This window comes from Colletotrichum destructivum, chromosome 7, assembly GCF_034447905.1.
Source record: "Colletotrichum destructivum chromosome 7, complete sequence".
Classification (NCBI taxonomy): domain Eukaryota; kingdom Fungi; phylum Ascomycota; class Sordariomycetes; order Glomerellales; family Glomerellaceae; genus Colletotrichum; species Colletotrichum destructivum.
The window spans coordinates 419,303-443,904 of record NC_085902.1 but is presented as its reverse complement, the minus strand read 5'-3'; the positions used below and the strand labels follow the sequence as shown (position 1 = coordinate 443,904).

Genomic DNA, 24,602 nt, shown 5'->3' with positions numbered 1-24,602 from the left:
ACTGCGTTGGGCGGGCATCGCGCGTAGACAAGAACTCTGTGAACATATTATCGAGTAAGATGCACAGTTTACCTCCTTTTTGCGACCTCTTCACGCTAACCTTCGGACTCCGAGACTAAATAGGCCGATCTTGGAGGCAGGAAGATGTCCAAGACATAGTTTCATAGCCTTCCCACTAAATCGAACACAAGATGATACAAGAACATATACGGCTTGACAAACTGAAGAGAACAGGTCTATAACAACTTGGAAATGATGTTCTGAGGTTATTGTACTGTTAAGAAGTGGTAATATCTGGAGTTCCAGTAATTTTGCACAGCTTGGCTTTGTGTGACGAACTTCAAAAACTGCAGCCTTGCGGCACGGGCTAACGATGCTGAGCTGAAACTTTTGCGGCGCCATATTTGGAATGCAATATTGAGTGATGATTGATGTCGCTAAGATTGGAATAGAATTGATCCCAAGTGGTTTTAGATACGTGACCGTTTGATTCTGGTCCACCTACCAGTGTAGGAGCTCACCTCAGTCTCTCCAACTCTTACGGGCTGCAATTGCTCTGGAACGAAACCTCGGTTTGCTGAGGTTAAGAATGTATCACGGAGAAAGTATTTCTGTTTGTTGGCAAGTTCTAAGTGCCATTGCTTACGAGCTCTCTATGGGTGGGCTGTAACTGGAAGTGCCAATGTTGAGCGGTGAGCCGTGTGACCGTCAAGTTTTGGCGATACTGCCAACGGAAACATTCCATAACACTACTTCTTCAAGGCAAAGCATCTCTCGATGTTGTCCGCATTATTTCCCCACCATTTCACCATGACGGCACCCGTCGTGCCAAGGAAGATGAAGATGAACAACAAGTTGGCGTTGAACCCGGTGTCCAACGCCGCACCGCTAATGTAAGCCCACTTATTCCAAAATGCCCGTCTGTATCGGTACAAGTAGAAGTTGAAGAACGTTCCGACGAGGAACGTGGTAAAGGGCCCGGTGCTAAGGTTTCCGTGAAAGGTGGCGGCGCTGGCGAAGAAGATTGTCGAGTTCCAGAGGTCGAATCGGGCCTTGGGGAATTTCTTATGCAACAGCCAAATGATAATGGGCGCTATCGCACCGGCAGGGAAGCCATACAGTACAGGCTTGAAGAATGATGATGCGAATAGCTTCTTCGGGCCGACAAGAGCGTACTGGATGCCGGCGGTGTTGTAGCTCTTGAACTCTTGACCTGTCCATTGTCCCTGAGGGTCTGGTACCCGCCCGCTTACATAGTCGAACTTTGAAGCGATGACCCAGCGCATGACACCATAGTTGATGGGGAGCGCAATCATGTTGGCAATGATCTGGATGCCGATGACTTGTCTGGGAGGCAGATGAAGATAGTGCCCAATCTATGGCTCGTCAGTATGAGATGGGAGTTTACTCTATTGCACTTCTTACTTTTTGGTCCTCCAGAACTGTGCGAGCATCGTACCAAACGTTGCCGGAGATGATGCGGTACGCAAGTTGGCCGAGAGGATGTCGAGATGATCCCGGTGCATCAATCATGTCTGCGTCCATTAGTTTCCGACCGTCCTGGTGGGCTCTGCGGTAGCCACTCACATCCATAGATGAGCTCGTTGAAGAAACCGACTTTGATCGAGTAGCCCGACATGGCGTAGACTAAACTCATTGGAAGCATGGCGGCACCACCGAAACCGAGAGCAACGAAGTAGGTCCAAGTGGGCATCCAAACAGACTTTGTAGCCACGATGACCAACAAGATCCCGATGGGTACCGCAGTCAGAATGCCCCATTCCCTGCGAAACGGTCAACTGGGTTGCTCCTGCTTGACTTCAAGAGTGGATGAAACAAACCAAAGAGTGAGACCAGGATATTGTTGGATGATACGGCTTCTCAAATCAGCCAAGAGCTTTGTTTGTTTGATCATATTAAACCTTACCTTAAACGATCTTGATGGTACTCGCCTTCGGCCTTCCTTGCCTTCCAGATCTTTGCAACCTTTGGACCTAAGAATAGACCGCACCAAACAAAAGATGAGATGTACGACGCGTACCACTAGAGAATATTAGTAGAATCCCAAGACTTTTAGAAGTTAAGGACGTACCATGAAGATTTCCCAAGTGTACTGTGCACCAGAGTAGGCAAGGCCAACCTCATGATATGCCGTTTCGTTCACATGCTGGACACCACTCGAGTCCGTGTAAACTTTAGTCTGGTCAACATCATGTTCGCAGTCTGTTGCAATCCAGCAAAGACCTACTGAGAGACTCAAAGGGATAAGCGGATCCATTCTTTTGGAACACGCCGTTTGACATGATGTTGTATGTTGGAGACCCCCAGAGATCACCAAAGTACGCTACTGGGATCAAGATCCACGTCTTCGTAAATGTCAGCAGGGTGCTGAGCTCCAATCAGAATTTGACACGGGACTTACGGTAATGACGAATCCCACAAATACGGTGACCTGAACACTGTAAGGGTAGGTGATGACGGTAGATGTGATGTTTGACCAGTTGAGCGTGATGTTGAGAAGCCCAATTCCTCCCCTACCGGCGCCTAAGAAGTTGACGGTGTGGTTTTTACTCGCAAACCAGCAGAGAGGTGCAAGTGCGGCAACGAAAGGGAAGAGGTATTCCGGCAAGAACTGCCAAATGAATGTAGCCAGCAAAATCCACCAAAACACCTGAGATTGATCGTTAGTTGGTGCAGGTGTGACGCCGACCATGGCATGGCTTGCCTACCTTCATCTGTTTCTTGGACACGCTCTTATGGAGCTCGGTCTTTCCCTGCATACTTCTGTACAGAGTAACTTGTTGCAGTGAAAGGGGGAAGATAAACTCGGGATCGTCAATCAGAATCTTGCGGACTTGATTCGATTAGTGAAACGAAAGAGAGGGCAGAACTGATAAATGTAGATTTACCCATTGCTGCAAACGAGAAGCCGAGAAGCGAAGCGCCCTAATGCCAGAGTCAGCTTTATGTAAAAACTCTAGAAACAACTGAGCTTACCCATCCAAAGAAGAGCGCAACTGCTGGGTTCATAGTGATGCCGTAGTAGAGCGCCGCGTTAGTCGGCAGGAAAGCTGGCCGGTATCAGTTTTTGATCTGAACACGAGACGAGGTTGTTTCAACAACTCACTTGCCCATTGGCCTTGACTGCCAGCATTGGCAGCGATGCCGATGATAGCATGCTCCTTGATCGAAAACGGCCCCGGGTTAAGCGAGAACGAAAACCTGCCCAGAGGCACCGTGTAGTCTGGCAGAACCCTTGCGAGCAAGCGGCCGAGAGGCGCCGAAGCCAAGATGACGAAAAAGACGGGGAACGGGGCCGTGGTTGTTCGGAAGCTGGTCTTTCGTCAGCACTTGACGCTAGAGACGGCACGAGAGCTGGTATCTTACTAGGACAGCTGAGAGACGGTGCTCCCGATGATGCAAAAGACTGTCGACAAAAGAAGCGATCGAAAGGTTATCACGGGCAACGAGGGGTCATCCTCGAATCCGACAACAGTTCGAACAAGTTCCGGGATGTTGGCGAACTCTGCGGATTTGAAGTCATATTCTGGCTCCGAGTCGTCGACCGAGTTCCTCTTGGTCCCGTCTGGGCTGTCTGAGTCAAGGCCGCCCACAAAGAGCTTCTCTGATGTTTCAAAGACCGGGTCAACGGCCACTTTGGCCGCCGACGATGTCTTTGGGTCGCTCAACGCCGCCTTTTCGTCACGTAGATCGGACATGGTTGGATTATGCGGACTGGTAGCAGAGTGGAGGCACCGCATATATTTCACATAACGACAGACAGGGAGAATATATGTACAGCAACGACTCGCCACGGAAATATCCCACAAAGGAAGCAGCATGCCATTGCGGATCTTCTTGATGTGCTAAAGAAGGGAGCTGCGTTGCCACCCTGAGAATGCAGAATCCTCTCAAGTTGGGGATAGCTGATCATCGTCTCGCAGGGGAGGTGACAAGAAGGTTATTGGTCAACAGTTTGAAGGCTGCACGTCGGTCTTCTTTGAAAGATTGACATGCAAGCATTTCAGGGTGAGGATGTGGTTAACCGGTGACGCTGTTGGAGATGCTGCTAGTCCCGGTAGCCCTTCGCAGAACCCTGCCGCATGTTGAGCACTTTCGATGAAGATAGTATAGTGTCGGTTAAATAGCACTGGCGAGTCTTCCGAGTGGCCTCGGGGATAATCTGGACAATTGAGGGATGTTGACGCTGTATGCAATGCCTGCATAATCTAATGGCGTTATCAAGACGCAATGTTGGTGGAGTATGTCGTGAACCAGTAGTAGCGGGAGAGTCCCGACGATATCTCTTCCAACCACGGATGACAACAGCTGCAGGGCATGCATACAGATGCATCTCACTCATAACATGGTCGGAAACACAATCCGCTTGCAGGAATTCCTCCGCCCTGAACAGAGGGGTCCCCGCGCTCAACGTTGGGCTTGATGAGGTTTTTAGTCAGCTCTGGCCCAATCAAAAATCTCACATTTGATCTTCGAAAGTCTTGTTTGAAGATATCGGCCAAACCCCGACTTCAGGAGAAAGCCAGTCCGATGAGCAAGTGCGACCTCACCGGCTAGCCAAGCAAACTAACGTCTTGGAAATGGGCAGATCACCGCCTTAGCTTCCTGCTTCCTCGCGATCGATGCGGATAGAACTTCGCAGGTCAAAACATCCTGGGAAGCAGGCCAGTCAACCACTCGACAAGACGTGCGGTCGCCTGTGTTCTCCGATGTCGGATACAATGGGCATGTAACTTACCAGGAGGTTGGAGTCCTCGACAGAGACCCAACCCCGTGCGAAAAACTGCCAGCCAGGGATTGTTCCTGCTGCCATGCTTCTGAAATGAAGTACGATGAACCAAGCGAACCAAGCACTGGTTAGAGGGGCTCATGACGCAACTCAGAGAACAACAAAAGTGATATTGTATCAATCTTGTTGGTAGAGAAAGACATAAGTCAGTCACACATTTACTTTAACATGCTTAAGCTTGTGAAGGTAGTGTTCTTATTTAATTGAGCGATCCTCTTGTTCGTTGTAATGGAAGGTCGCCCGAATACATATAATCATATGCGGATGAAAATGTCGAAAAACCAGAAAGCGGAATCACCGTGCACCAAATCAAGCAACATCAGCTTTACTGATTCTTTTTTAAAAACAGCAAAAAAGGATCACCCGTCGAGGCCATCAATTTCAAGTCTCGATTGATAGATGCTTTGCTCACATTAAAGATTATCACTGGAAATTTATCAACAGCAAATAACATCTTACACAATCCGAAGCTCATCAAGCTTGCAAGTCCCGTCATCCACTCTACTCTTCGTTTCTCCACGCATAAGGCCATCAACAAAGCATTGTGTGACGACTTGCCACTGGCTCTCCTTCTTCCGCATGATGATCGGCGCCGAACACCCGGGTATCACGAAAATGGAATCTCCCTTCCGCAGCGTTTGAAGTATCGCTGTTCCGAAAAGCCCCCCAGCGGTCGTGAACACAGGGTACACGATGCCGACGTGCCTGTCGAGAGACTCCAAAAACGCTCTCGGGTCTCTGCATTCGCCAGCTTCTTTGACGCTGGGGAAAAACGACTTCAGATCCCGGCCCCAGGGTCGGAAGTGCGCGTTGACCTGCTTCCGGAACTGCGTGAGGTCGTTGAGGTTGGCGTGTTTGAGGACTTTGCCCCAGCCGCGCTTTTCTAGAGCCATAACATCCGGATCGTCGGGTTTGAGGCTTTCGAGCCAGGGTATGTCGAGAACGGTGCTCCCCGTAGAGCAGTCGTAGATGGCAGCTCGGTGTAGACTCCGTAGGATCGCTTCCTTCGGACTGTCTGGCATTGTCGTGCAGGTCGGCTGAACGGCGTCTTGCCAGATCTCAAGCTCTCCGTGTTCCCACCCCAGGAAAGGCGCTGTTCCATCGACAACGTCGACAAGGTAGCCGTTGGTGACCAGAGTTTTTTCACCCGTCTCTAGTCTGAACTCGGCCTTCTGACCCCAACTAGCGTCACAATCTGAACCCCAGAGATAAGGATCCCAAGGTGAAGTCAGGTCCGGCACCCATGTCGGAAGCTTGAGCGTCGATTCCTTTGTGCCAGTGAGGACAACATCGAAAGATTTGAAACCAGTAATGAGAGCCTTGGCAAAGTCGCAGAACACGTCTTCAACCTCTTTCGCGTAGTCGGGTTCGATATGTTGTGCGACATATTCGGGTATCATACCCATCAACCCATAGAGGCGGTCTCTCAGATCAAGGGAGCCGGCCATCCTGCCAATCGTTAAGAGTAAGCCAAGCTCGTCTTGGTCCTTTCTACGCTCCGAATCCGTTTGTGCGTACCCGCGGCGAACACGCTCTTGATTGGCGGTGACCAACTCGACCAACTTCAAAACACGCCAGGCCTTCTCGCGAGCTCTGACGGCGCCATTGATGTTCGATGCTGCCTGCAGAAAATTGTGAAGCGGTATAAGTCCCATGCGGAACGTCCCGAACAGGATGGAAGGGTTGAACGGCCCCAGGCACTTCTCCTGGATCACCCAAACCCGGGACCAGTACGATTTCTTGACGACCACATCGACGGCGCGCTTGATGGCCTGTTTCTTATCCGGATCGGTCAACGTCGCTTCTAACACTTCGGACGCAGCCTCTTTGTCTGTTGACTTGAGAACCATATCATGAAGCTGGGCCATGTCGGGTATGGCGGCGTCCGGAACCGAGCCCAGCCATATGGAAACTATGAGCGCCTTGCCGTAAACCATGCGCATCCGCTTGACTTGACGGCTCCGCTCCTTCATGTCCTTTTGATTGATGCAGATCGCATCGGCCCAGATTTTGAGACCATCGATATAGTCCGGGTCGGAAGACAAGGCTCGAAGCGCCGCTTCCAGACTCTGGCCGACGAGCACAACTTGGCCGTTCATGATGATCGGCACCCTGACCGTCTGGTCTCCCCAAGTGTAGCTCAGCGCGCCGTAGTCACCCCACGCGAAGCGGTGATACCGAGGGTGCGTACGTGGCCGCTCAAAAGGCGAGCTCACTCTCGCCGGGCTCAAAGAGCGGTATCGTTCGTTGGAGAAGAGCCGCCAACGCTCGTCGCTGTTGCGCCGGGACAGTGGCTGCGCCTTGGACTCCCATTGCCGGTAGTCTGGAAGGTGCGCATCGAGTGACACATGTTGAATGGTGCAGTGGACAAGCCCATGCCATTCTGGTGGCTCGTCGCGAAGATTTGCCAGCGGCGGCCGCTCGATTGTCTGCAAGCTGAGAACCCGAATCTCGTTACGGTTCTCGTCGAGTGGAGAGTAGGGAAAATCGGCGGCTTGCGTGAGTGGTTGAGACGCCATCATGATGGACAACCGTTCATGGTAACCGTTCCTTGTAACTTCTGCGACCAAACCTCCAGGTGGGAGACATCACCAGACTGAATCTCAGCTCGGTGTGTGGCCTCTCTGGTATTTAGTCTTGGCGCGCCTGGCCTGCCATTGCGATTAGATAAGACCCATTGATTCGCTCCCCTGATCGGGTTGTTCAGCTTTCGCTGTTGCCTGTCACGAGCAGTAAGCCCGGCATAGCCACGATACCAGAAATGAGGGGTTTCGACCGGCATTATTGGCTCACACGTGGGACGCAGTGCTAGTCTACCATCGACCTGGCTAGTTTTTCCAATTAATCTGCGGAGAACCAACAGTTTGCTAGCCAATGAAGGACCCTTGCATGCAGCGTCGACTCCTCTCGTGACTCGCAGTGTAAAGGACTCTTGAGCCAATCCTGGCATCCAACGATCAAAGCAGACAACCTCGGTTCTGTAGATGTTCCCAGGAACGGAACGGTATGTCTCCCACAGCACGTCGGTGTCCGAAGGGGCAGCCAGACAGCATGACTGTCCAGAAGCAAGTACCAAAGACTTCTTTGGTTCAGGAGACGACAAACAGAGCATGATTTTAGGTCATTGATCAGTGATAAACCCGTGTGGTACCTGTCAGCTCATGAATCGTAACCTGGCGGATGAAGACGGAGACATCTCGGAGCATCCGTGCACCAACGGTCCCGGATATCACGGAAGAGTGGGGTAAACAGTGCCGCCAGTCCGGTCCGGTCCGGTGAACCGGATTCATGGCCGCTTTTGAAACCCTTTTACGTTGGCTGTTGTCGGACCTCTTCACGGGAGTAAGTCACCAACGCTCGCTACCGGTATCGACATCGTTCCCCCCCCCCTCATACTTTACGCATGCAAGCTCTGATAGGCTCAGCGCTCGACATGCTCGACAGCGGCGGGGCAAACAACCAACGTTAGGCGCCGGTGATGCCCAGCGCTTAGCCACCTGCTTCGCCCGCCGAGAACCCCTGCAGTGCAACGGTGTATCTCGAGACTTGCAATCGAGCAAGCGATTCTCGAGCCCCACTCCAACGATAAAGCAACAAGATGCAGGCCTCCGCCGTGTGCCTTACAATTCGCCCAACGGCCCGCGCCTAGTGCAACGGCACGATGCGCCTCGCCACAACCATGGCGTCTGCGTGGCTCGGCCGCACAGTATTGTAATGATTGGATAGACCCCTCCTCGCTTCATGGAACGCATTTGGGGACCGTCTCTGTGTTGAAAGCTATGTATGAGCTCAGTGCCCCCCCATGTTCCACAATTCGACGTTCTCGTCCTCCTTTCTATCTTGAGATTTTTGATGTAGTCAACAATTCCATCGTCCAATAATGATTTTAGAGAGACCGACCGTGGGTCCAGGCCACATGAGACCTGTCCGGATTCTCTCTCTCGGCAAGTCTCTTCGACTTGGGCCGTTACAATCGTGAAACCAATCGCTAATTGATGACTGACAGATGGCGGAGGCATCCGAGGACTTTCCTCAATCCTGATTCTCAAAGAGTTGATGCGCCATGTGAACCGAGACCGACAAACCAAAGATCACCTTCAGCCGTGGCAGGTTTTCGACCTCATTGGGGGAACAAGCACTGGCGGGTATGTATCATCCCGATTCCACACCAACGAAGTCGCCTCTCTCTGACCAGGGACATATCAAAGGATCATTGCCATCATGCTGGGATGCCTACGAATGACGATTGAAGAATGTGAAGAAGCATACATCAGCCTTGCCAAGAAGATTTTCAAACCGAAGCGATGGAAATACGACGGCTTCAATCGCGGTCTCGACTTCTTCTCCGCCAGCGAGCGGTACGACTCATCCAAGCTGGAGGATGTTGTCAAGGCCATCATCAAGGCCCGGACGGGGAGCGAGCAAGCGCCTCTGCTAGACCTCAACGGAGGCGCCACCTGTAAAGTGTAAGAGTGTTCCGGCCGAGACTTGTGTAGGCTGGGCTAACCGCTGGCAGGTTTGTCACTACGGTGCAAACGGAAGACCATCAGTTGTTGCTGCTACGCTCGTACGAGAACAAGCAAGAAGTCGACAAGCACTCGAAGCAATTCCAGTTATGGGAGGCCCTTCGCGCCACGTCGGCTGCCACGACCTACTTCAAGGAATACCGCCGCGGCAATGCCGGGTACCTCGACGGGGCTTTGAAGAGCAACAACCCGATCTTTCAAGCCCATCGCGAGGCCCGGGATCTGTGGCCGGATAGGGAAGCTTTCCTTATCAGCATCGGAACGGGAACCAAGCCGTCGGTGCCTCTCAGAGGGAATCTGATCCACCTGGCGAGGACCCTCACCAAGCTTGTCACCGAAACGGAAGAGACGTGGAGTCGGTTCAAGGGAACACACAAAGACATGTTGGAAGACAGCCATCTCTTCCGCTATAGCGTCCCCGGACTTGGCGGCGTGGACCTGGGCAACTACAAGCTGATGGGGATGGTTCGAACGAACACGGAACGCCATCTGCGAGAGGCATCGACGGAGAAGTATGTGATGACGTGCGCGGCCAAGGTGGTGGAAATCGAGACGAAAACCTATGTGAGCCCCAGACCAAAGAAAGCCGCGTCACTCCGAGTGGGAGATCTCTCGGATGCTGAGAAAGGTGAGTGAGCCCCCGGGCCTCTCCGTAGTCACGGTCTCAGCGGCCACATAGCTGACTCTGATTGATGTAGACTGCCTGCGGACCCTCCACGCGACGAGCAGAGACTACGAGAGCCAGAGACTAGGGATCGAAAAGCCTGTCCCCGGCACCTGCCAATGGTTCCTCCGGCATCCCAAGTTCGTCGACTGGCTGCAGGGCGCGTCATCCCCTCTGCTCTGGGTGACAGCCAACCCCGGCTGCGGCAAATCAGTGCTATCGAGCTTCCTCGTCGACGCTCTGAGCCAAAAAGCGAACGATTCCATCGTCTGCTCGTTCTTCTTCAAGGCGGGTATCGACAGCCGTCGGGACGCGCATCAGGCCCTCTGCGCTCTGCTTCACCAACTGTTTGTTGTCGTCCCGGAATTGACACAGACGGCGATGGAAGACTACTCTTGCAAAGACACGTCATCCTTCACTGGTGACATCGCAGCGCTCTGGAATGTTCTCCTTGAAGCCGCTGGTCGGATTGGCAAGCGCACGATCGTCTGCGTCGTCGACGCCTTGGACGAGTGCGCAGACGGGTCTCGAAGCCGATTCATCGACCAGCTTGTAACAACGTTCCCATCGCAGTGCCCGCAAGGCACGGGTGCCAAACTGAAATTCCTCGTCACGAGTCGACCGTGGCCGAGTATTGAAACCCGCTTTCGAAACTTGCTCGCCATCCGGCTCCGCGGGGAGAACGAGTCGTCGGCGCTCTCCCAGGATGTCGAAAAGGTCGTCGAACACCGCGTCAGAGAGCTCAAGGAATCATCAGTTCTCTCCGCGGAGGCAAGCTCCGTGGTCGCAAAGGTTCTGTCGGACGGGGCCGATCGTACGTTCCTATGGGTTTCTCTGGTGTTTGACTCCATTGAACGACTCCAATCACGGAAGCTCAGCTCCATCGAAAAGTCTCTGGAGTCGCTACCGAGCGATCTCGACCAGCTCTACGGGGGTGCCTGGACAAGCTTCGTCGACCGCGCCGCGTCGCACCGGCTGTTGGGTATTGTTCTGGCTGCCAAGCGTCCACTCAAGCTGGCGGAGCTCAACATTGCCCTCAGTCTTGCAGACAACACGACGTCTACGGCAGCTCTCAAACACGAATTGGAGCCCGACGCAGAATACACCGTCAAGGAGCTCGGAGGCTTCTTCCTGCGCATCATCGACTCCACCGTGTTTCTAGTGCACCAAACTGCGCGAGACTTCCTCCTCCGCTCCCAAGTAGACGAGTCTGGAAAGGATGTCACCTCTAGGATTGACCTGGACCTGGCAGAGCACGGCCTCGCAAAAACCTGCATCAGCTACCTCTCGTTGGAAGATCTGCCGATAAGACTTACGTTGCCGACGGATGAAGTAGAAAGACTCGCGTCGAACAAAGATTTCCTCGCCAAGCTTCCGCCTTGGGGAAGGAGTTTCTATGAATATGCTTCGATCAGTTGGATGTCGCATCTTCCGGGCCACAATGTGTTCGAGTCCAAGTCCAGCATATACCAAAGTGTTGAGTTGATATGCGATTCCTCCAGGCCATACTTCGACGGTTGGTGGTTTTTTTACGTCGAGAAAAGGTTCTTCATAGAGAAGAAAGCCAAGTATCCCACAGGCTACATCGGTTGCCATGCACACTATTCTACAATGAGAGGCGACCACGCTGTCACGCGGGGCCTCTTGGAGTCGGGAACATGCGAAGCAGGCCAGAGCATTGCAAACCACCAAGATTTGCTGTCGGAAACGTGTCGGAGAGGACACGTGGAACAGCTTGAATGGATACTGGAGAATTTTGATCATTCGACGCTCGATCTCCACAGGTCGTTGGGGCTCGCGGCAAGCTTGGGCATGATCGAAGCCGTCCAGCTGATTCTCACTACAGAGGTACAAGTCAACACGCCCAAGCACGGGTCACCAACGAAAGACCGGCCTCTTGCCGAGTATGCCCTCCATTCACGCCCCATTCTTGAACTCCTTTTGGACAAGGGGCTCCTCCTCCGCGGCGAGGACATTGTGAGCACAGCAAAACAGGGCCACGATGAATCTTTGGCCCTTATCATAGACCGCGCACCACGGGACGTTGACGATATAACAGCATACCTCCAGAAAGGATTGGCTCTGGCGACAGAGAACGGCTATCCACGTTGCCGAACCAGGATTCTAAAGCATCTTCCCCGAGGCGCCGCTGACGATCTCGACCTGTCTGTGGGATTGGTGCCTGCGGTTGAGCGTTACGACCACAACAGCGTCCGTGAGCTGCTTGCCATGGGTGCAACAGTGAATGATAACGAGGGCCTCATGCTCAGCTGCTCTTTTGGACACGCAAACACTGCAAAAGCACTAACTGACGGCCACATTTACCCGGACGAGGTGCTTGGAGAAGCACTGATGTCGTTCTACGACATGTACATGGCGCCCGATTTGAAGCTTCAATGTCTCCAAACTGTATCGAGGGCTATCGAGTGTCGAGGAGCTCTTCACGAAGGGTTCAAGTTCGTCCCCAAGTTTGGGCTCAGCTTCGAAGAGAGCACGGAGCTCCTCGGACTGTTTTCAGCCAAGGGCGTTCGCGTGGCTCGCCGTAGGTTTGTCGAGGCGACAGCATTGGTTATCGCCATGGACGAAAATTTCGGTCTCTGGTTGGTAGAAGCCACGGATGAACTTCAAGACGACCCGACTTTCACAGCCAAAGACTTTTTCCCTCTGGCATGCTTCTGGGGTCGGAGCTCGATCGTCCGGCAGTTGATAGCTCGTGGAGCCGACGTCAACAGACAGGATGACTGTGGCATGACTCCTCTCATGGCTGCCATAGCATCTGGATGCTCGGATGTGGTCGAGTTGCTCCTTCGGGCAGGGGCCAAGTCGGATCGGTACTGCCAGCTAGTGTCCCGATCGGGGCCAGTGTCGGATGCCGACTCAGAGTTGGACGATTTGTACGCACAGTTCGCCAAGGGACTTGGTTGCGAGAGGCTGCGAGGCACACCCCGATCTTTCGCGCGAGAACTTGGACATGGGGACATGGTGGAGTTGTTTGACATGTATGGCAGTGAAGTGGAGCGCCCGTGATGTAGGAATGGAAGAGTCGCGTTGACTTTGGGAATTTGGGATACACAGTAATCGGCGTCGGAGCGAACCCATGCGGGATAGAAAATGGGTATCAATGCACCTTCCGAACACGAACACAGACAGCAGTGCCGACGTCAGATTGGCAAGTGTTAAGTTGATGAGGAATCAAACTCCAGCCAGTGACCCGCCCGCGGTGGCGGGTGTCGGCGGTGTAACGGCGGGTAACGCCGAGCAAGCACGTCCCGGATCGGGAATTATACAGGTACCTACCACCTACCTATCTGCACGTTGATGTCTGACAGATCCGTAGGGCTGGCTGGCTTGGAAGTCTATGTTGGATTGGATGAAAAGGGAGAGCAACCGGGGTTGCTTGATGGACTTCAAGAACAGACTGGCAGGCATGTGCGACACTTGTACAGTAAGCAGCTGTGTTTGGCTTTACCAGATGGCCGGGGCCCGGGTATCGGAGGCGACTCTCGTCGGGATTGCGAGCTTGTATGTACGGAAGCCGAATGTGGAATCCAAGGGAACCTTGACGGCTTTTGTCAGAATGACATTGCAGTGTCTGTGTGTGTCCTTGACAAATGCACAAATGGGTGGGTGGGTTATACGCGATTATGCAATAGGACATGCAGGCCCCGGTGGCGTCATCGAGGGGTCTGACAAATCAAGTGGCTTCGTCCCTCGATGATGCGCCCCGTCCGCGCCAGATTCTGCTGCTGCTGCTGCTACTGCTACGGATACAGAAGAACAGACTCGCAGCTCCCACCCACGCCTCCCGCTTCCCGCGCGAAAAAATACCTCCCAAACACTGCATTTGTACAGCGCAAAAGAGGTACCTTTGTTGCCCGCTCGTTACCACATACATCCCACCCTCCTTTTATAAAGCCTATCGCCGTCCCGCCCCATCTCGGCGTCGGACTGCCTTCTTCTTGATCCAAATGTCCACACGAATCTTCCGCCCTTTCCAACGCATCGCGAGATCTTCAATCCCATCTACCTACAGAAACTTCCACGCCTCTTCGCCCAACATGGTTGTCCACAACGTTACGAGGTAAGTTGCACTTCCAAAATACCTTCACAAACCACCCAGCGCGCCCCGCGTACACTTGATGATGCGGTCGTTGTGCCCCGCCCTTGGCTGGTTTGATGCTGATTCGACTCCAACAACAACAGCAAGGCCGAGTTCGACGCTGCCCTCGAGAAGGACATGGTCCTCGTCGACGCCTTCGCCACCTGGTGCGGTCCCTGCAAGGCCATCGCCCCCCTCCTTGTCAAGTAAGTCGATGGCTGCCTCCCCCCCCCCCCCCTCCCCCCCCCCCCCTTCTCGCCGTCACACGTCCTGCAGGCGCGTCTCGAATCACTGGCAAATTCATTAACTAACACGCCGCGAAACACAGCCTTTCCAACGAGGAGGCCAACAGCGGTGTCCACTTCGTCAAGATTGACGTCGACGAGGTCCCCGACGTGAGCCAAGAGCTCGGAATCCGTGCCATGCCTACCTTCCTTCTCTTTTGGAAGGGCAAGAAGGTTCAAGAGGTTGTCGGAGCCAACCCTGCTGGCCTCAAGCAGGCCATTACGAAGTTGGTCGAGGACGACAAGGCTGCGAAAGCCAACGGAGAGAAGCCTCAGGAATAAGCCACACTACGGCATGCAACGAAGAGGGATGTGCTGAGTGAATGGGTTGAAAAAACAAGGAACCGAGGCGATATCAATACACGCTCCTCGGAGCCTTTGCCGGCGCTAGATACCACAATACATTGTTGAAAGATCTTACGACCTGTTGTTAAGTTTGATTGTTCATGATTTCGGTAATGGGGTGGTGGTCATTTTCAAGTCAATCCCTACGCACTGTCACGCAAAGAGATAGGCGGAATGGTCGGATGATTTCTATTGCCATTTGTTGGAAACGCGCCCGATTTAAACCAAAGGTGCAAATCCAACGAGCTTCTGATAGGTTGGATCGCTTTACGTTTTCCCTAGGAAATCTGACTGGAACTCGGAGGAATGCCATGTGCCGCAAATCTCACCTTGCGCAGATCGGTGAGATCATCTGGCATCGCATCCAATTCGGATCCAACGCCCCAAGATGTCAGCGTTTTAGGAGCCGGAGCCTTGTCAATGTCGGTGTGTTCCAATCAACGACGGCCGAGAAAATCGGCATCCAACGGTTCAGGCGGGCTGAATTCCGCTCTAGAACAACCCTAGATTGATTGCCTGGGTGACTCAAGACCCTGGTGGCTCCGTGCCGGTTTTCGGCTCGGCGCGGCGGGGACGAGTTGCCCGCGGGAAGAGGGGACGAAGGGACGCCCTGAATTGACAGCCTACCGCCGCCGCATGAACAAATTGATAAATGTGGCACGATTCTTCAAGCACGGGTGATAAGAACAATTAAAGACCTCGGTTTGATATCTGTCGATTCTCATGGTCTGGGGTTGGCTCTTATCAACACTTCTGGACAAGCTTGTTCGGTTCACATAAACATCCTTCTTATTTAAACCTTCACCCGCCGAGTTTACTTGAACTCAACCACCGCAACCCAGTCTAATACCTCATCAGTCGACGACAACTCGAGTCAACATGACGAACAACATTGTTGTGCTCGGGTGAGCAGCTCATAAACGAGATGGCCTCTCACCAACCCACTCACTGACCGTTTTTAGTGCTGGCGTGTCGGGCCTCACGGCGGCCCTGCTCCTGTCCAAGAGCAAAGCCAATTCCGTGACTGTGATCTCGAAGCATATGCCCGGCGACTACGACATTGAGTACACGTCGCCATGGGCCGGTGCCAACGTCCTGCCGTAAGAGTCCTCATGCCTTGCGATGAAAAAAGAACACCGCGGCTGATCAACCTTGTTAGCATGGCGCCCGAGTCCGATAGCAGATGGGAGCGGAGGACATGGCCTGAACTCAGCCGCCTGGCCGCCGAGGTCCCGGAAGCGGGTATTCACTTCCAGAGTACGTCGTTCCGCCCGCCCCCAACTGTCTTTGCTGCGGCTTTCACCCTATTCTCAAGTTGAAAACAATCGAAAGGCTCACGCCCGTCCCTCCTTACCCAGAGAGCCAGGTCTTCAGACGTAAGAAGGATATCGAGGCCGGTGGTAACCCCTACGACGCCCTGTACGCCGTGGACCCGTGGTACCGCAGCCTGCTCCCGGACTTCCGCGACCTTCGCGCGGACGAGCTTCCCGCCAACGCGCACTCGGGCTCCGAGTTCACGTCGGTGTGCATCAACACGGCGCTCTACCTGCCGTGGCTCGTGGGCCAGTGCCGCAAGAACGGCGTCGTCTTCAAGCGCGGCGTCATCGCGCACATCCACCAGCTCAAGGCGCTGCACCACTCGGGCCGTCCGGCCGACGTCGTCGTCAACTGCTCGGGCCTGCTGGCGTGCAAGCTGGGCGGCGTCGAGGACAAGGCGGTGCAGGCGGCGCGGGGCCAGGTCGTGGTGGTGAGGAACGAGGTCGAGCCGATGGCGACCATCTCGGGCACCGACGACGGGGCGACCGAGGTGTGCTACATGATGACGCGGGCGGCCGGGGGCGGGACGGTCCTGGGCGGGACGTACGACAAGGGCAACTGGGACCCGAACCCAGACCCCAACATTGCGAACCGCATCATGAAGCGGTGCGTCGAGCTGAGCCCGGCGCTGACGGGCGGCAGGGGCGTCGAGGCGCTGGATATCATCCGGCACGGCGTCGGGCTGCGGCCGTACCGCGAGGGCGGCGTCCGGATCGAGACGGACAGGGCGACGTTCGCCGACGGCACGCCGGTGGTGCACAACTACGGCCACGCCGGATGGGGGTTCCAGGGGTCGTACGGCTGCGCCGAGCGGGTTGTCGAGCTGGTCAACGAGATCCGCGCCGAGAGGGGGGACAAGTTGGTGGATGAGCCCGAGATGTTCTCGTGGGACAAGGCAAGCAAGTTATAGTAGTAGTGGTAGTAGTCATTTTTTTTGTATAGATATTTGTTCATAATTTTATTCTTTGTGAATACACACCCTTTTTTCTGCCTATAGAGTTTGAAATAAAGTTGGCAGATGGTTTAGCTGGAAACAAAGATGTTGAAAACAATGGTTGTACTGGTGTTTGTTGGCGTCATAGTCTTGATGTTGATGATGTCTCGACCATTGAGATGCCTCTTCCATCACAGTACAAACCCGCCCCAAATCAACAAGCTGCGCACGGTGCAATCGTGAGCCCCCTGCAACCTTCTCGTTCGCAACAGCTTTCAGAAGCCCCCCCTGCCCATCACCGAAGCTTCACAATCCGCGCGACACGCACAAGCTTTGCGAAGCCACAACCATGGCCGACCACGCGCCCCCAGTCTACGTACAGGCGACGCGTCTTGTGCTGGACATCGCCAATGGCCGACATGCGCTCTCCAAGGCCATTCCCCCCCTCCTCCTTGCCCTGGACGCGATCCTATGCGGGCTGATCATTTGGAAGATCCCTTGTGAGTCCTCAATTTCCATCCTTTTCTCGTTCTCTCTCTCTCTCTCCCCTCGGAGCCTAGAGGGAATCTGAGAATGGGCTCAATCGCTGACACACCCTACCTGCAGACACGGAGATCGACTGGGTCGCCTACATGGAACAAGTCTCCCAATTCGTCTCGGGCGAGCGCGACTACACCAAGATCAAGGGCGGCACCGGGCCCCTCGTCTACCCTGCCGCCCACGTCTACACATACACGGGTCTCTACTACCTCACCGACGAGGGCAAGAACATTTTCCTGGCGCAGCAGCTCTTTGCCGTCCTGTACCTCGCGACCCTTGCGGTCGTCATGGCGTGCTACTGGCAAGCCAAGGTGCGCCGCCGCCAGTCCACTCCTTGAACGTATCACTAGAAACTGCGCAAGGGAACAATTAAAGCTGATAAAAAATATCCTTCCGCAGGTCCCGCCGTACATCTTCCCACTCCTGATCCTCTCGAAGCGCCTACACAGCGTCTTCGTCCTGCGCTGCTTCAACGATTGCTTTGCGACACTCTTCCTCTGGCTCGCCATCTTCTTCTTCCAGAAGCGCCTGTGGACGCCCGGCGCCGTGCTGTACAGCTGGGGACTAGGCATCAAGATGTCGCTGCTGCTGGCCCTGCCTGCCGTCGGCGTCGTGCTGTTCCTCGGCCGCGGCTTCGGCGGCGCCCTGCGCGCGGCGTGGCTCATGGCCCAGGTGCAGATCGTCATCGGCGTGCCCTTCTTCTCCCACAACGCCGCGGGCTACCTCGGCCGCGCGTTTGAGCTGTCGCGGCAGTTCTTCTTCAAGTGGACGGTCAATTGGCGCTTCGTGGGCGAGGAGACGTTCCTCGGCAAGCCGTTTTCTATTGCGCTACTGGCACTGCATCTATCCGCCCTGCTCTTGTTCGCCGTCACCCGCTGGCTCAACCCGGCGCAGCGGCCCCTGTCGTCGCTGGTCCCGGCCATGCTGCGGGGCCAGTCGCCCTTCTCGGCGCTCGAAGAGGCCCAGGTGGCCAGCCGTGTGACGCCGCGCTACGTCCTCACGACGATCCTGTCGGCCAACGTCATGGGGCTCCTCTTCGCCCGGTCCCTGCACTACCAGTTCTACGCCTATCTAGCCTGGTCGACGCCGTACCTCCTCTGGCGCAGCGGCCTCCCCGTCTACGTCGTCTACATTCTCTGGGCGGCGCAGGAGTGGGCATGGAACGTGTACCCCAGCACCGACATGAGCTCGGAGTTCGTCGTGGGCGTCATGGCGGTCACGGTGGCGGCGACGTGGTTCGGCACGGCGGACGAGGGGGTTCCGGCCGAGAAGCCCGCGTCAAAGAAGAAATGAGAGGCGGGAGAAGCATGCAAGTCGTCAAAGTGGCAATTTCGTATCATCAGTAGTCGTCCTCGGAATCGGAAGGCGGCATCTTGCCAACGTTGGAGTCGGACTCCTCGCTATCGTCGTACGTGTTGGTCTTTGCAAACTCGCTGGGCCTGTAGAGAAGAAAGGAGAAGAAGAAGCGTCAGCAAAGGGACTTGGGGGAAGGGTAGCACATGGGCCTTTTTAGGGAAAGGGGGGGGTTCCGGGGTCGTGTTACCAGTAGGGCCGCTTGCGCCAGGCCTTCTCGTCGCGGACGACGTTGACGATCTCGCCCATAAGGCGGCCGTCGGGCTCGTCGTATGTCTCGGCCAAGACGTATCCGCCGCGCTTGATCCAGATGGTGTTGCGGAAGCGCTGGGCCAGTTCGAGCACGAGGTCCTTCTTGTTGGGCAGCTCGCACAGGTACAGGTTGTTGCCCTCGGCCTTGATGACGCGCACGATGGCCTGGTTCTTGTCGAGGGTGTCGGGAGGCGTCAGGGTGTCCTCGGCGGCCTGGAGGGCGGTGCGTTTCGGTCGTCCCATGTTTGGCAGGCAGAGCAGGCTGTCGAGACTTTTGCTAGCTATCAAAGGGGGGATGATTGTCAAGGAATCTTTTTTCTTCTTTTTTTCCTCCCAGGTGGTGGTGAGTGACAATGGTGGGGTAATTTTCCCTGTCCAGTGGATTTTCTGGAGGGTGGACGCGGGGCAGGCCGTGCTGCGACTATCAAGGTACATAGGTACATACCTGGCGAGCGCACTGTGCTACTAGTAGGCATAGACGCGGTCTAGAAAGCAACCACCAATGCACATCTCTGACCGTAGCGATTATATTTCAAGGGTAGGCAGCTGAGAATATTTCCTTATCGGGCAATAGTCTCAGCCTCTCCCGAGATGGCCTGCCTGGGCTTCTGCCGGCGGAGCTGCCCAATCTGCGGGAGCACCGAGCGGAAGGGCGTTGATTAACATGGTCTAATGATGTCGGCAACACTACCGGAAACCATATCCCGCATCCAACTCTTTCAACTCTCGCCCTTTTTGCTCCATGCTTATTAATATCAATACTTGTCCGTGACGGATAACCGCCTCACATGCCGAATATTTGTGAGCTTGTGTGTGTGCATGTGTGTGTGTGTTTCTCTGCCCGTTTATCCACTCATCACAGCATGGGAGGCTAGACCAAGACCGGCTCCCCGACGAGCCGCTCGCCGCTACTGCTGTATCCTGAAAACTTTTCTTCCTTCCTATTGATTTTAGATAGACGGGGGTGGAGAAATACGCACATGTTACATGTTTGAACCCTGCATCCCATTCCGCCGCCCGTTCATGGATCGACAGGTGAGTCATCTGGACCGTCCACACGATGCTCTGGCATTGCCTGCCCCGTGGGACGCTGGCCAGGTCGCCAGCCACGATGATATCGTGAGCTTTCTGTGGCTGCGTCTATCCATCGGCAATCCCCTCGCTGGCCCCTAATCCTAGTCGGACTACCTAATCGCTAGAAGCCGCCAGCCAATCCCGCCGGCCTTGTCCAAGGTACCTCTCTCCCTACATTGTCGGCAGGGACTCTCTGCGTATAAGTCGACCACGGCGCATCCCACATCTCTTCGCTGACCGCCCCCCTCCCCTCCCTCTTTATTATCTGTTCTCCTCTTTCTCCCTCCTCTCTCACGTCTAGGACCGGCCGGTTCTTCCACCAACACCCGCAATGGACGCCACGATGCTCCGGACCCTGGTCGAGGTCGAATCCCGCGACCGCGACGCCGGGTCTCCTCCCCTCCTCCCCGCCGCCCCGGCCAAGGCGGTCCCTCGGACCTACCCGGGCGCGCCCCACCGCGACGAGTCCTCGATCGAGCTCTCGCGCCTCAGCAACACAGCCGACGACCGCCAACACAACAGCCACAATGTCGGCGGCAACACCGCCAATAAAGCCGGCGCCCCTCCGTCTCGCCCTACGTCGCCGACGTCGGCCCCCGACGTCGAGATGAGCCGGCCCCCAAGCCCGGCCGCCTTCGAGGTCCTGCAGAGCATCTCGGACCCTTACATGAACCGCTACCGTCTGGCGGCTGCGTGCCTCATGAACTTTGGTAACGGTCTGAACGACAGCGCCCCGGGTGCTCTGATCCCCTACATTGAGAAGTATGCCCCTTCCTTCAACCCCCCCTCCCCCCCAAACTTTCCTATAGATGTAGGCCACTGCTGACTCGGATTACCAGGCACTACGACATTGGCTACGCCATCGTCTCCCTCATCTTCATCGGCAACGCCCTGGGCTTCATTTTCGGCGCCGCCTTCCTTGAGTCCCTGCGCATGCGCCTCGGCCGCGCCCGCCTCCTCGCGCTGGCCCAGACCGTCATCACGATCGGCTACGCGCCCATCCTCGCCCGCGCCCCCTTCCCGCTCGTCGTCGTCTCCTTCTTCCTGCTCGGCTTCGGCATGTCCCTGACCCTCGCCGTCAACAATGTCTTCTGCGGCTCCCTGCGCCAGGCCACCACCGCCCTCGGCTTCATCCACGGCGCCTACGGCGTCGGCGGCACCGTCGGGCCCCTCATCGCCACCGCCCTCGTCACCGCCGCCCGAGCAAGCTGGAGTACATACTACGTCATCCCCCTGGGCCTGGCCGTCTTCAACGGCGCCTTCGCCACCTGGTCCTTCTGGCGCTACGACGCCGACCTCCCCGCGCCGTCCCGGCCGGACACCGCTGCCACCGCCGCCGCCGTCGACTCGGGCACCCATCTCCTCAGCATGTTCCACGCCCTCAAGGCGCGCGTCGTGCTGCTGGGCGCGCTCTTCATCTTCGCCTACCAGGGCGCTGAGGTGTCCATCTCGGGCTGGGTCATCTCCTTCCTCATCGCCGTGCGCGGCGGCGACCCGGACTCGGTCGGCTACGTGACGGCCGGCTTCTGGGGCGGCATCACCATCGGCCGGCTGTGCCTGTCGCACCCGGCCCACCGCGTCGGCGAGAAGCTGTTCGTCGTGCTCGCCACCGTCGGCGCTACCGTCTTCCAGCTGCTCGTGTGGTGGGTGCCCAACGTCGTCGGCCCCGCCGTGTCCGTCGCCATCGTCGGCCTGCTGCTGGGGCCCATCTACCCGTGCGCCGCCGCCGTTTTCATGAGGGGCATGACGGGCCACGAGAGGTCCAGCGGCATGGGCGTCATCAGCGCGTTCGGCAGCTCGGGCGGCGCCGTCGCGCCCTTCACGACGGGTATCCTCGCGCAGGCGGCCGGCACGTGGGTGCTGCACCCGATCGCCATCGGGCTGTTTGCCGTGATGATGGTGTCGTGGTACGGTGTGCCGCACGGCAGGAAGAGGTCCGAGTAAGGGAGGAATCCTAGTGAGAAATCAAAGCGACAATGGGGAGACTGGCGGGTGGACCTGAGTGGTCAAAAGCAGGTTGCATTCCCTACGTCTTGCTGTGAGTATGGTTACGAACGGGGCGGTATGGCAAGCAATTGGAACACGCAACGAGTCGTTCGTCCGCAGAGGACGCACGAAAGGCTTGATGAATTGGTGGAAACCCCAAAGGGCATCGGTGAATGGTATCGATCTCGTCGTCGAAATCGTTCGTGTTATATCCCTGTAGACACCCAGTCTATGTCTATATCTATCGTGAATACGCAAAAAATAAAAATAGAAAAATAGTGAAAATACCCAAGAAACCCCGATTCCTCATGCCTCGCTGTATAGGTATCAATGCCGCCCTGGATGTATAGATGTCTTGTCTATATGAATGTTCTTCGTCTCGGTCTCGCGAGTCGTCAATCAATCGGCTGGCTAGTGGATGCGTCCCCGCGCGGCGTCCTTGACGCTGATCTTGCCCTCGACGATCTGCTTGACGGTTTCGTGGATGTCGGAGAAGTCGTTGAAGGTGACGAAGGAGATGCCCTCCTTTTCGCAGTACGCGACGAGATCTGCGGGGGTTGTCAGTCGGTGGTTCTTCGTGCTCCTCTGTCCCGATTGAAAAAGAAAAGCAGGTTCAATCGCAAAGGGGCCGCCGACACCGGCGCGAGGGGCAAGACACCGGCGATGGCGGGGGCGGGGGCGGGGTCGAGTAAAATCAAATACAAAAACAAGGAGAGAAAGAAAAAAGAAAACCCCTCACCTTTATCGCGCTTGGCGAACAGCAGGTCCGTCTCGCGAGCGGCCGACAGGTCCGAGACGCCGTCGCCGGCGTAGAACATGACGGGACGGGTGGGCAGGGACGAGTACTTGCGCAACTCGATGGACTTGTCGTGGCCGTGGATGCTGTCGTCGTGGTAGACGATGCGCCAGCCGCCCTCCTCGTTGATGGAGGCCTTGCCCTCGCGCGCGGCGACCTCGTTGCTGACGATCTGGATGTGGCCGTCGACCTCGGCCTCGCCGAGCCACTGGACGAGCAGGGCGCGGATGATGGGCCGCATGCCGCCGCTGATGATGACGACGGGCACGTTGTGGGCGCGGCACCAGGCGTAAAAGTCCTTGAAGGCCGGGTCGAGCTTGACGTTGGCCTTGAGGTAGTCGATGCACTTGTCAAAGGGCATCGAGACCGAGTCCATCATCTCCTGGAAGCTGTCGCGGAAGTGCTTCTTGCCCTCGAGCACGAGCACGTTGCCGGCGCGGCGGTTCTCGTAGCCGTAGCCGACGTTGTCGGTGAGGAAGTCGTTGGAGTCCTCGAGCGTGATGGTGCCGTCGAAGTCGGTGAAGAAGATGAAGTCCGGGTTCGTGGCGAGCGCCGGGGTCTCGCTGGTGGCTTGGGAGCCCATTTTGCCGATGCTGAAAGTGAACTGGTTGGAGAGGACGGCCATAAACTCGAAGGGTGGCGCAGAAACAAGTCAATGCTTCTGGATATGAGGAGGGTGATGGACGGGAGGAGTTGGGTTTGCCGGTCTGGTCTTTTGGCAGTGTGATAATATATGTGTGTGTGTAGATGTGAGGTTTTATGGAGGACCAAGGTGGGGGAGGGGTAAAACCAGAGCAAAATGTTCTCGATGCGAGGTCAACAAAGTGAGACGAGGGAGCAGGGAGTGGGGGCCGTTGGGAGGACCCTGGCAGCCAAAGGAAAGATGATGTGCAACTAAGAAGGATCCTTGGCTACATGATTCTCCTAATCCGTGTACGTATGTATGTGTACATGCAGATTGGTACACGAAAATTCCATCAATCCTCGACGAGGATGGCCAAGGTGCATCCCTCGACCGGAACTCTCGAATCGAGGCATTCCGGTCCTTGTCAGCCGCCAATTGGTTGGTCCCTGGGACTTTTGCTTGAGTCAGAGAGAATCAAATAACAGCCGACACACGCCAGGTTGGTTACTTGAACAGATACCAGAGAAAATCGCGCCTTTTCTCTCCCAACTTATCGAGCAACTCCGGAGGGCAAAGATGGAAACAAGGATGGGAAAATCCCGCCTCTAGCGGCCTTACGGCCCCCCCAGTGACGACATCGGCCCCTCCCGTTGGCACCGGCACACCATCCCCAGCAGGCCGGCTATTATCTAATCAGCCGCCGAAGCCCCGTCAAGCGCCGCGGGGTTGCAACTACCCAATGAAGAGAGGTTGATTCGCAAGACAAGTCACCCGTCAGCTTCATGTCAGTTTTTAATCTTGTCTTCTGCAGTTATAGATGCGATATTTTAGCGGCTTGCGAGTTTTCAAGAGGGTTATCAATGCATGCAAACACTAGCCTAGGCCAAGAAAATACAAAATCGACAGGAATGTCGAGACAACAAAGACGTAATGCCGAAACCAGGTTTCGCGCTATCGACACCAATCATGTATGCACATTTTTCCAAGACAAACAAAA

At 55.6% G+C, this 24,602-nt stretch overlaps 9 protein-coding genes across 9 annotated transcripts; 5 read left to right on the top strand and 4 right to left on the bottom strand.

Annotated features, from left to right (window-relative positions):
- Window positions 1-749: 749 nt before the first annotated feature.
- On the bottom strand, window positions 750-3,719 carry CDEST_10666 (Putative oligopeptide transporter, OPT superfamily; the record flags this gene model as incomplete). The annotated part of the gene is made up of 12 exons (XM_062926822.1): window positions 750-1,376; window positions 1,426-1,535; window positions 1,588-1,784; window positions 1,928-2,043; window positions 2,093-2,193; window positions 2,249-2,366; window positions 2,423-2,671; window positions 2,730-2,854; window positions 2,910-2,946; window positions 2,998-3,071; window positions 3,128-3,333; window positions 3,388-3,719. The coding sequence occupies 12 exons, from the start codon at window positions 3,717-3,719 to the stop codon at window positions 750-752; spliced, it is 2,292 nt and encodes a 763-aa protein (XP_062782873.1).
- A 1,489-nt stretch (window positions 3,720-5,208) lies between these two features.
- CDEST_10665 (Putative heterokaryon incompatibility) lies at window positions 5,209-7,553 on the bottom strand. Its single transcript, XM_062926821.1, has one exon. The coding sequence runs from the start codon at window positions 7,330-7,332 to the stop codon at window positions 5,266-5,268; it is 2,067 nt and encodes a 688-aa protein (XP_062782872.1). The 5' UTR covers window positions 7,333-7,553; the 3' UTR covers window positions 5,209-5,265.
- Window positions 7,554-8,649: 1,096 nt separating this feature from the next.
- On the top strand, window positions 8,650-13,552 carry CDEST_10664 (Putative patatin-like phospholipase domain, Acyl transferase/acyl hydrolase/lysophospholipase). Its single transcript, XM_062926820.1, has 5 exons — window positions 8,650-8,754; window positions 8,817-8,955; window positions 9,019-9,276; window positions 9,327-9,964; window positions 10,035-13,552. The coding sequence occupies exons 1-5, from the start codon at window positions 8,691-8,693 to the stop codon at window positions 13,025-13,027; spliced, it is 4,092 nt and encodes a 1,363-aa protein (XP_062782871.1). The 5' UTR covers window positions 8,650-8,690; the 3' UTR covers window positions 13,028-13,552.
- Window positions 13,553-13,656: 104 nt separating this feature from the next.
- On the top strand, window positions 13,657-14,887 carry CDEST_10663 (Putative Thioredoxin domain-containing protein; the record flags this gene model as incomplete). The annotated part of the gene is made up of 3 exons (XM_062926819.1): window positions 13,657-14,081; window positions 14,204-14,305; window positions 14,428-14,887. The coding sequence occupies 3 exons, from the start codon at window positions 13,657-13,659 to the stop codon at window positions 14,663-14,665; spliced, it is 765 nt and encodes a 254-aa protein (XP_062782870.1). The 3' UTR covers window positions 14,666-14,887.
- A 460-nt stretch (window positions 14,888-15,347) lies between these two features.
- Window positions 15,348-17,034, top strand: CDEST_10662 (Putative FAD dependent oxidoreductase, D-amino acid oxidase, D-amino-acid oxidase). Its single transcript, XM_062926818.1, has 4 exons — window positions 15,348-15,633; window positions 15,691-15,828; window positions 15,888-15,985; window positions 16,087-17,034. The coding sequence occupies exons 1-4, from the start codon at window positions 15,608-15,610 to the stop codon at window positions 16,953-16,955; spliced, it is 1,131 nt and encodes a 376-aa protein (XP_062782869.1). The 5' UTR covers window positions 15,348-15,607; the 3' UTR covers window positions 16,956-17,034.
- A 294-nt stretch (window positions 17,035-17,328) lies between these two features.
- CDEST_10661 (Putative glycosyltransferase, ALG3) lies at window positions 17,329-18,812 on the top strand (the record flags this gene model as incomplete). Its single annotated transcript, XM_062926817.1, has 3 exons — window positions 17,329-17,479; window positions 17,586-17,830; window positions 17,919-18,812. 3 exons carry the CDS (start codon window positions 17,329-17,331, stop codon window positions 18,810-18,812), a joined length of 1,290 nt encoding a protein of 429 aa, XP_062782868.1.
- Window positions 18,813-18,858: 46 nt separating this feature from the next.
- On the bottom strand, window positions 18,859-19,367 carry CDEST_10660 (Putative translation initiation factor 1A (eIF-1A), RNA-binding domain, S1, IF1 type; the record flags this gene model as incomplete). Its single annotated transcript, XM_062926816.1, has 2 exons — window positions 18,859-18,958; window positions 19,063-19,367. The coding sequence occupies 2 exons, from the start codon at window positions 19,365-19,367 to the stop codon at window positions 18,859-18,861; spliced, it is 405 nt and encodes a 134-aa protein (XP_062782867.1).
- A 432-nt stretch (window positions 19,368-19,799) lies between these two features.
- On the top strand, window positions 19,800-22,375 carry CDEST_10659 (Putative major facilitator superfamily, MFS transporter superfamily). Its single transcript, XM_062926815.1, has 2 exons — window positions 19,800-20,960; window positions 21,038-22,375. The coding sequence occupies exons 1-2, from the start codon at window positions 20,530-20,532 to the stop codon at window positions 22,140-22,142; spliced, it is 1,536 nt and encodes a 511-aa protein (XP_062782866.1). The 5' UTR covers window positions 19,800-20,529; the 3' UTR covers window positions 22,143-22,375.
- Window position 22,376: 1 nt separating this feature from the next.
- Window positions 22,377-23,739, bottom strand: CDEST_10658 (Putative HAD hydrolase, subfamily IA, Pyridoxal phosphate phosphatase, HAD superfamily). Its single transcript, XM_062926814.1, has 2 exons — window positions 22,924-23,739; window positions 22,377-22,732 (listed from the first exon to the last, which is right to left on the bottom strand). Exons 1-2 carry the CDS (start codon window positions 23,603-23,605, stop codon window positions 22,596-22,598), a joined length of 819 nt encoding a protein of 272 aa, XP_062782865.1. The 5' UTR covers window positions 23,606-23,739; the 3' UTR covers window positions 22,377-22,595.
- Window positions 23,740-24,602: the final 863 nt, after the last annotated feature.

Bases quoted from the DNA above. Each gene is read 5' to 3' on its own strand.
- CDEST_10665 (XM_062926821.1), bottom strand. From the start codon at position 7,332: ATGATGGCGTCTCAACCACTCACGCAAGCCGCCGATTTTCCCTACTCT.
- CDEST_10658 (XM_062926814.1), bottom strand. From the start codon at position 23,605: ATGGCCGTCCTCTCCAACCAGTTCACTTTCAGCATCGGCAAAATGGGC. The intron at 22,733-22,923 runs GTGAGGGGTTTT...CAACCCCCGCAG, and splicing joins GTTCGCCAAGCGCGATAAAG to ATCTCGTCGCGTACTGCGAA.
- CDEST_10659 (XM_062926815.1), top strand. From the start codon at position 20,530: ATGGACGCCACGATGCTCCGGACCCTGGTCGAGGTCGAATCCCGCGAC. The intron at 20,961-21,037 runs GTATGCCCCTTC...TCGGATTACCAG, and splicing joins CTGATCCCCTACATTGAGAA to GCACTACGACATTGGCTACG.
- CDEST_10662 (XM_062926818.1), top strand. From the start codon at position 15,608: ATGACGAACAACATTGTTGTGCTCGG. The intron at 15,634-15,690 runs GTGAGCAGCTCA...GACCGTTTTTAG, and splicing joins AACAACATTGTTGTGCTCGG to TGCTGGCGTGTCGGGCCTCA. The intron at 15,986-16,086 runs GTACGTCGTTCC...CTCCTTACCCAG, and splicing joins AGCGGGTATTCACTTCCAGA to AGAGCCAGGTCTTCAGACGT.
- CDEST_10664 (XM_062926820.1), top strand. From the start codon at position 8,691: ATGATTTTAGAGAGACCGACCGTGGGTCCAGGCCACATGAGACCTGTC. The intron at 8,956-9,018 runs GTATGTATCATC...GACATATCAAAG, and splicing joins GGGGGAACAAGCACTGGCGG to GATCATTGCCATCATGCTGG. The intron at 9,277-9,326 runs GTAAGAGTGTTC...AACCGCTGGCAG, and splicing joins GGAGGCGCCACCTGTAAAGT to GTTTGTCACTACGGTGCAAA.